Source organism: Vigna umbellata, chromosome 8 (genome assembly GCF_029865625.1).
Source record: "Vigna umbellata cultivar VRB3 chromosome 8, Vumbellata_1.0, whole genome shotgun sequence".
Taxonomy (NCBI): Eukaryota; Viridiplantae; Streptophyta; class Magnoliopsida; order Fabales; family Fabaceae; genus Vigna; species Vigna umbellata.
Window position 1 is genome coordinate 45,199,151 of NC_142172.1, and position 9,438 is coordinate 45,208,588.

Below are 9,438 nucleotides of genomic sequence, written 5' to 3' on the forward strand. Positions count from 1 at the left end.
TAAACAACATAAAAATAAAAGTATTTATCTCCTTAAATTCTTCAACTTACTCTTCCTAAAATCTACTTCCCCGGCCACTTACTAAATGTTAAATAGAAGAGCTTTTAAGTGTGTAAAGTGATTTTTTAGTTTTTTTCGCAAAGCTTTGGATAATTTGTCTCAGGAATAATGATCCGAGGAATTATTCATTTCTTAAAAGCAATTAACTTCTTTAAGGCAAAGAACATAGAAAACATAAGTAATATATTTTTTATTATTTAAATAATGATAAAATAAAAAAGCTAATTTTAAAAATAGGAATTAATTTAATTCAAAATTTTCTTTCCTCCAAAAATGAGTAGATAGTTTTGAAATCCTAAAAGGCAATGTTGGTGTTGTTAGATCTTGCAGTAACCTACACCATCAATATTTCCTTTGTTCGTGTTTTTGAGTGACATTTGCGGCAAACCTTAGATCCTGAATTGATTCAAAGGATTAGAGGAGAAGGGAGTAGCGAAGAACTGAGACGGCGTCTTATCGGTTAGAGAGAGATCTTGTGTGAGAGTGGTAGCGGAAAATGGAGAAGGGTAAGATCGAAGAGGTAATTGAGCAGCAAGTCCTCACGGTGGCGCGCGCCGTCGAGGACAAGATCGACGACGAGATCGCCGCCCTCGAGCGCCTCGACACCGACGACATCGAGGCTCTCCGTGAGCGCCGTCTAAAGCAGATGAAGAAGATGGCGGAGAACCGCTCCCGTTGGATCTCCCTCGGCCACTCCGAATATACCGAGATTCCCTCCGAGAAAGACTTCTTCTCCGTCGTCAAGGCCAGCGAACGCGTCGTCTGCCACTTCTACCGCGAAAACTGGCCCTGTAAGGTTCGTACATATATACATACATCCTCACTCACCTTTCATTTCCAATTCATTGGAATTTGAGTTACCTATTACGTTGATTTCTTCCTGAGAATTCAAGCTGAGTTGAAAAGGAACATTCATGTTATTGTTCGCGATTCGCTTGCAGGTTATGGACAAACATTTAAATTTGTTAGCTAAGCAGCATATCGAGACTCGGTTTTTGAAAATCAACGCTGAGAAAAGTCCGTTTCTGGCTGAGAAGCTCAAGATCATTGTTCTTCCAACTCTTGCCCTCATAAAGAATGCCAAAGTCGATGATTATGTGGTATGTGTATATACGAGGGCCGTGATATGTGTTTGCCGGGAATGTTGTGTTGGATAGGGTTTTTGCTATCTGTTTATTCTTCAGTAATTAGTTTATGTATTGATGTCTTCCAAATCTCAATTGTCATGTATTAGTTTGTTGAATATTACCCTGATTGTTTTAAAAATCATATCTATCGTGATTTTTGATTGTTTGACACTTAAAGTAGTCATATAATAACGTTGTACAAAGGTTAAACTATTTTAGTGGTGTTTGTTTCTAGGTTAGAGCACCCTGAATGGGAATCCACGGTTAGAGTAGGGTTCCTTTTCAACAGGCTTTGGGGATTTTTTAAATGGTCTGTTTACTGATATCATTAAATAGTCTGTGATTAACAGTGTGATGAGATTTTCTGTTATCACGACAAGTTTGTTCAATTTTATCCTCACTATCTTAAAAATTGTACTCATCATGAATTGTGAATTGTTGGTCATTTAAAAGGTTTTATGATGACACTGAACATAAATTGAATTTCTATTAAATTTTAGCACAAACAATATAATAATGGTGGTATGTGTGGTATTAGGTTGGGTTTGATGAACTTGGTGGGACTGACGAGTTTAGCACAGAGGAGCTAGAAGAAAGATTGGCTAAAGCTCAAGTAATTTCTTATGAGGCTGAATCATCATTCCATCAAGCAAGGTCCAGTGCCAAAACCACAAGAAGTGTTCGGCAGAGCTCAAGAGCAGACTCCTCAGATTCTGAGTAACATGCATTTCTTGATGACTTTTATTTGCCATGTTCTCCTGAGCACTCTGATTTACACTCTAAACTCAGTCTTCGCGCCATGCGTGTGTCTCTGTCTGTAAGAATTCATCTTGATTCTAGCTTAGCACATGTTTCGTGAGATCACCCCTTTTTATAGTATAATGTTTTTGAGATAGTCCTCTGTTTATGCTAACTTCATTCATCTTTGTTAATATTTTTATTTTATTAGTTTTGATCTATACAGTGCTTTATTGTTGTGTTTTGCTAATGTGGTGATGTATTATTATACACGGATGCATCGTGTATAATGTAAATGTTGGCTGATGATAAGTTTCTATGTCGGGAACATATAGAGCTATATGTTGTGGATGGAATTGGGATACTTCAAAAGAAATTACGGTTTCTTGTTATATAATACTATTCACCAGGATGAAATAAGTAGACTGCATTTGTCATGTTAAAGATAGTCAAGCTTAAGATGGGAGATTGGTCTAAATATTCATCTAAATATCAAGTATCTATTTTGTGGCAAATTGGGAATTCTTTAAGTAGAAGCATTAAGATGGGAGATTGGTCTAAATTTTCCAAGTATCTATTTTATGGGAATTCCTGAAGTAGACACTTGATGATTGGAGAACATGTAGCACTCTTTGCTCGCAGTAATATCGGTTAGAATTGTAGGATTGAGTTCAAAAAGAAGGTTGAATTAAATTATCACCATTTTTTGGAAAACAATATCACATACTTAATCAAATTTAGTAAACAAGATTGCAGGAAACAAAGTTTTATGTATAGAGAAGTTTGATTCAAAAGAACAAGACAATTTACGATAAATACATCAACTAAAAAACATAGAGAGAAAAAAACACACAAAGGTTTATTCTGTTCATTCTAATTACAGCTATATCCAGTCGCTCAATGGTTTTGAGTAAGTTAATCAATTGAACTTTTAAGCTTTACAAAGATACTTAAAACAAGAAAAAAAGAAACCTTAAGAACTAGAGTCTTCTACTTGATAACTCTATCAAGTTTATAGCCTTTTCAGAAAAAAAAAAAACTATTCAATATAAGATCAATGTCACTCGAGAAATTGAAGTGCACCACAAAACAGTGACAAAGATAGGTGATCACACAAATGTTCTTCTCATGACAATTATCAATCACAAAAAAAAAGATAATTCAAAAAAATATTGTATTGCTCAAGTCTCGATCTCCCTCGACAGGTAAAATACTTTCTAAAAAAATGCACTTAATTTCGTGTAATTTGATTTTGAAACTAGAAATATAAAAAATTTAAAACTTGATTGTTTTAGTGTATTAAAATCAGTTTTAAATGGTATTAATAAATTAAGTTATCGTTATTAAAACAATAAATTTGAATTACTTGATAATTAAGCAATTTTATTTAATTTTAATTATTCAAATTTTAAGTAATTTTAATCGATTAATTCATCATTTTAATCTAGTAAATTCTTCACTAGCGCTTATGACACTAAAAATGTTAAAACACATTTTTATCAATTATATTTTAATATATTAAAACAAATTTTAATCAATTAAAACATAGTTACAAACACATTCCAATAAATCGAAACCCAACTGCAAACATGGTTCCATACTACTTTCATAGGCTTCTTAAAACCTAAATCAAATTAAGATAAAATAAATTTGAAAACCTAAAACCATCATCTAAGACACACCTCAATCAATATTGACTTGGGATGTGCATCACTTCTTCTTCTCTCCTTAAGTCTTCCAAAAAATGGTTTGAAATTGATTATCAAATTCACCTAATGCAGTACACAGATAAGATGGTAAAATTGCAAATTCATATCATGAAAGGAACATTATATTCACATAAGATCAGTTATTAGTGATTTATTTTGGATTTTTTATTAGGGTTACTTATTTAGGTATTTTGCTATTTCAAAAGCTACATATTTAGGGATAGTAATTACCTTTCTATTGAAGTTTTTAACACATGTTTTAAAGTCACAAAGCTTATGTTTTTGCAAAAATATTAATTTCAAAAATATATGAATCATTGTGATTATGCTAATTAATATTGAGAACCATTTGTAAAATACTATTTATTTTTTAAATATATGAATCAGTTTTCATACCTTTTTATAAGTATATTAATATTAAATTAATTTTAGATATTATATTGATAAATTTATGAAATGATTTAAAAAAATATATATATATAAAAGCAAGGTTAATAAGTTATGAATAAGTCAAACAAGACGAAATTCAAGGCTAATTATTTTTTCAAGCTTAAACGTAAGCTTTTATTTAATTATAAATAAATGAGTTAAACTCTAAAGGGGAAAAAAATAACTATGCAAGGTTCTAAGGGCATGTTCTTAAAGGACCTTCAACACGAGATGCTTACCAGTTATTTTGGATTTAAGATGTTTTATGGGACACTTCAATTTCTTTTTAAAGATCTCACCAAGCAACTCAACTTTGATTTTAAAAAATTATTTTTTTATTCATTGAAGTAAGAAATGTTATTATATGCAATAATTAAACCTAAGTTTAAAAAGATAAAATTATGAATTGATTAAAGTTTTTAAAAATTTCGTTTATTGAAGCAAATTTAAGGATAAAACTTTTAGTGATAATATGACACGGTAGAAATCACAAATTTCATATTACATTTTGTAATGTATAAACTAACTCATCTAAATCACTTCTATTTGAAATTCCCTTATTAGTTCGCTACGGAAGATGCTACTGTAGATTATCTAAGCAAAACTCTCCCGGTTCGATATAAATTTATAACCATTAAATTATTTTATCTAATGGTTAAATTTGTTTTAATCGTTAACGGCCTCTTAAATGTGAAATAAATAAGAATTGAAACTACGTAATTTATTATTAAGTTAATTAACTCAAGATTTCAATTACGATAGCGTCAACATAACAATGAGCTAGAATAAGGTAAAAAATCATAACAGATAACGTAAAAATCTGAAAACTCTCGTAGATAAAGTCAGAAATGAGATATAATTGTTCAATGAATAACACTTAGATACTTAGACACTAAAAAACACCACATAGATTCAATGTTTCACTCTGCAAAGACACAACTACAGACACACTGATAGTAATAGAAAACGAGGCCAACAAATACATAGAGCAGCATCAGTACAGTCATGGCCAAACACTCTTTTTTCACAACAACATCTAATATATAACATCCCAACATAATTAAAACTCAATCAAACTAAACAAAACAACGACCCAGACACAGCAATTCATAATATAATATAATATAATGTAAACCTTCTTCAGACGCTGTTTTCTATCCTCTCACCCTTCTGCTCTTTTGGGCAACATGTAGAACCATTTTTCCATGGAGACAGCTACTCAGTCTCTCATGATTAGATAAAATGATGGCACAGAGATTTTCATGCAAAAAGCCCTGCAATCGAAACACAACCTTAACCATCCAGAACAATTATACATAAATAAGGTTTAAATAGAAACAAGATTGTGTATGTTGGAGTTGTTAATGTTATTTTTTAATTTAGAAAATGCTTATCTGACAGATTCAAACCTTAGTGTATTGCAAAGCTCTCTGAACAACGTAATTCCCGTATTGATGCTGAACAACTTGAAGAAAGTTTGGGCTCTCCATGATCTCCTCCACTATAAGAGCAGCACTTTCAGTTCTCGAATAGTGTAAAAGGTCTTCCACTACGTTGCTGGCATACTTGTCTATAGATAAACCAACAAATTTATAGCGAAGTTCTGATACCAACATTGCATTCACTTCCAACATCTTCTTTTTGACCAAAAACTGCAGCACGTAATTTCTGTGAACAATAAAATGAAACAAACGTTAGAAATTGATCAAAGGGAAAAAATTCAAATTAAACGTGTATGAAGAGACAAACCCGTATTGATCTTTTGCCAAGTCCTCAGCGTTTGAGATTAGATTCTCGATCAGAGCATAGAAGGCTGGAACATCATCGTGATGGATAATTTTTTGAATATTGCAGCATCCGTTTTTATTTACTGCAATATCACGACAGTTCTGCGCTACAACATCCAAAATAGCCTGCAAGAAAGTTTTCCATCAAGAAATGTGGGCAAATTTATCAAGAAATTCATTATTTCTGGATTAGTAAAAATTCAAGATTGTGAATTACATTTTTATGCTCGAGTGGGAAAACCTTCAGGCACTGTAGAATAACATAACCACCATTATAATTTTTCATAAGTGCAACAGTGACACCGCTCATGGCATGTGTAATTCGATCTATCGCGATCAAAACATCTTCAACCTCAAGAATCTGCTGAATAACCCGACCTCTGTAACAAGAAATCTAGGTTCATTAGTAAATAATAAATAAAATTTAGTGCAGAAGTTTTAATACGTACCCCAGATCATGGATGCACAAATCTCTCAGCTTTGGCTGGTCAACGGTAATCAAGGAGATAAAAGTGTTCTTTTGGATAACGCTGATATTTCGTGATTGAAAAAGCTTCAGAATCACGAAGCTTCCATAAGGGTGTTTTATTAACTCGTGCAAATGATACTCGAGTTCTTTCACCATTTGGAAGTTTTCCTGGATTGTGCCCTCGTCGATCTTCTGCTGAACTACACGAGACCCACGTGGATCTTTTGCCATTGAAAACCAACCTCCCCGAAGAGTTTCAAGAGTATAATGTGAGTGTGGCCAAGCCAATTCTTCACCGCTTGGTGGGCCTGAAATACCTCCAGTAGCATGAGGAAGACGATGGTGACGGCGCGTGGGAACCGTGGCGTTGGCAGACTCGATATTCCTCACGCGCTGAAAACAAGCTTCATGGTATTGGTTGGTCTGATAACCATGGAAAGTATCAAGATTGGACAAGTTGAGTGATCCCATTCGAGACGCAAGGGTTTCCACTTGAGAAGAATCTTGCAGAAATCTTGGTGAAGAAGAAGAAGAGCTTCCCACCTGCATGAAGGAAATGGGATGGTATTCGTTCGTTTGTGCCATTGCGAAAGAGAAACAGCTGAGACTACGAAAACAGATTGCAACAAACTTCTTATATAGATTCACTTTTCAGTTTCGTATGATATCAAATATCTCATTCCTACGAATATAAGTAATAAATAAATTCTATATTTTATATAATTAATAATCATGATAATTTGTTAAATCAGCGACGAAATTGTTGACTCCTAACTATAAATTAGAGTACTTGATAACGAATCCAATTCGTCATTAAGTAATTAGAGGAAATTTTGTAAATAATTAATACCCAATTGAAATAAGAGGTGAATATTTATAAAGCTTTAATTTTTTTGGACAATTTTATTCTCTCTTGATATCCACATTCGTGTTAAATGTGATAATTAAGTTAAGGAACAAAATCTAAAATTAATATTAAATTTTGGAAAAAAAAATATTGAAAAGGTATTAATAGAACATATAAATTTGAAATAACAAGTTGTACTATTAATTTCTCCCTTGTTGGGACTCTTGTTGGAAATATTAAGAGAATTAATATTCTCCCAATTAACAATGTATCTAAGAAAGTATCTTTGTATTTACAATTTCTGTTTTTATTTTTAAATGACATGTTTAATTTTTTTTTAAATATATGTTATATTAATTTAAAAAAAAAACAAACTAAAGCCACCGAAACGTCCGTTGGGTAAAATATTCTTTGAAAAGAGTATATCTTTTTAAAGACTTCAGATTCTTGGTTGGTTATTTTGGCCTTGCCGTTGGTCAGATAAACTAATTTTAATACTGTTTAAAAATGTTAAGTATGGCTGATTTTGACACATAATTTTAGATGTTTAAATTTTCATAAAATCTCAAAATTTTATAAAAGTTAATCAAATTGAATTTATAAAATAGAAACTCAATTGAGTGTTTTAAAAAGTAAAAACTCAATTTCTTTTCATAAGACCAGATGGAATAAAAAAAATAAAACCAAAATGAATTAAACGATTTCATAATTAATTTTTTTAAAATATATTTAAAAACATCAAACTTAATATCCATAAGACAAAGAAATAATATCATAAACTGAATAGAAAATTCAATTTTTTTAAGGAGTGTAGCACTAAAATTAATTTATAAATTGAAGTAATTATCCAAAATTGTTATTTTTAAATATATCTACATTATATTTTAAATTTATGACACAATAACAAAAAATTTCTTGATAGTCATAATAATTTACATTATTTTATAAATTATTATATTAACTTTACAACGTCTCAATTAAATTGTTTTTTGTTTTAATTTCAAATCATCATAGACTAATTTGGACATTTTTTTTATTTAAAAAAAAATACAAAATCATGAAATAAGACTATGAATGTTGCAGTGATACCTGAGCAAACGAAGATTGATGGACATTGTTGATTCTACTACAATCAAAACCATAAAGTATTGAAAATTGAGGATATTTATTTATAAAATGATCCACCAAACTCAGATAATGATCCTCCCAACTCAGTTCCATGTGTTGTACATTGCTTGAAGACGAAGGAACTAAATTTTCTTCTTCTCTCACCGTTCCACCACTGTGATGGTCTACCATGAAAGGAAAAGGATGATCATCATCTTCTTCCATAGCCATAGCCATTCTCCTTCAAATTCGATTCAAAGCGGGTTCATCATCTATATATACATATGAAAATATATGGTTTGATAGGATCTTAGGGTATATTTTCTGTTGTTATTTTTAATGATATATTTTAAATTTGAATCTGTGATTTAGAAAGATAACCAAATATCTTTATCTTTTCTTCACAAGTGTAATTTTTTAGTTTTTATTTTTAAATAAGCATATTCTTTAACAAAGTATATATTTACGCATTTTCAATAATTGTTATTGGATATAATATTGTTAATATTTTTAAAAGCTTAAATATGTGGTTAGCAAGTCCATTTAAACCGTATTTCTTAAAATAACAACCTATTCAAAAATGTTAATCCCTTAATAAACATCAATACTCTCGATGTATTAAAAGTTATATTATATACCATTAAATTTCATGATAATTATGCACATAACATAAATTTTACACTTAATTAATTGTCTTTTCTTTTCTGTATTTACCATATTCTTGATATATATATATATATATATATATATATATATACACACTTTGAGATCTTTGATTTATTTTTTTAAGCTCCAACATCTATTTTTTATATTTCTAAATAATTTTTTATACTTTTTTATTTTAATTTTTTAAAAATTAAAATTAAAATTTTGATGTTGTTACATTCTAAAAATTTTATTTTTATATTTTTTCTAAATGACTTTTTTATATTTCAATATCTATATTTTTTATTGTTTTAAAATAAAAAATATATTTTAAAAAATACAGAATTATTTTGTATAAAATATATTAAATGGATAAATTTGAGGAATGATAGATGGTAAATTGATATTGTTTGTTTTGAAAGATATTTAAAGATAAAATTTGTAAACGATTTAATAAGATATAATTGATAAAAAAATGTTTTGCAAGATTAAAAAAATGTTTTAATAAATTAAGCAGTAG

General features: G+C 30.0%; 2 protein-coding genes across 2 annotated transcripts; one reads left to right on the forward strand and one right to left on the reverse strand.

The window, feature by feature from the left end:
* Positions 1 to 356: 356 nt before the first annotated feature.
* Positions 357 to 2,146, forward strand: LOC124842679 (thioredoxin domain-containing protein 9 homolog). Its single transcript, XM_047319220.2, has 3 exons — positions 357 to 856; positions 1,002 to 1,160; positions 1,726 to 2,146. Exons 1-3 carry the CDS (start codon positions 557 to 559, stop codon positions 1,906 to 1,908), a joined length of 642 nt encoding a protein of 213 aa, XP_047175176.1. The 5' UTR covers positions 357 to 556; the 3' UTR covers positions 1,909 to 2,146.
* Positions 2,147 to 4,912: 2,766 nt separating this feature from the next.
* On the reverse strand, positions 4,913 to 6,904 carry LOC124842681 (pumilio homolog 12-like). Its single transcript, XM_047319222.2, has 5 exons — positions 6,300 to 6,904; positions 6,068 to 6,230; positions 5,813 to 5,976; positions 5,473 to 5,731; positions 4,913 to 5,337 (listed from the first exon to the last, which is right to left on the reverse strand). The coding sequence occupies exons 1-5, from the start codon at positions 6,902 to 6,904 to the stop codon at positions 5,218 to 5,220; spliced, it is 1,311 nt and encodes a 436-aa protein (XP_047175178.1). The 3' UTR covers positions 4,913 to 5,217.
* Between the last annotated feature and the right edge of the window lie 2,534 nt (positions 6,905 to 9,438).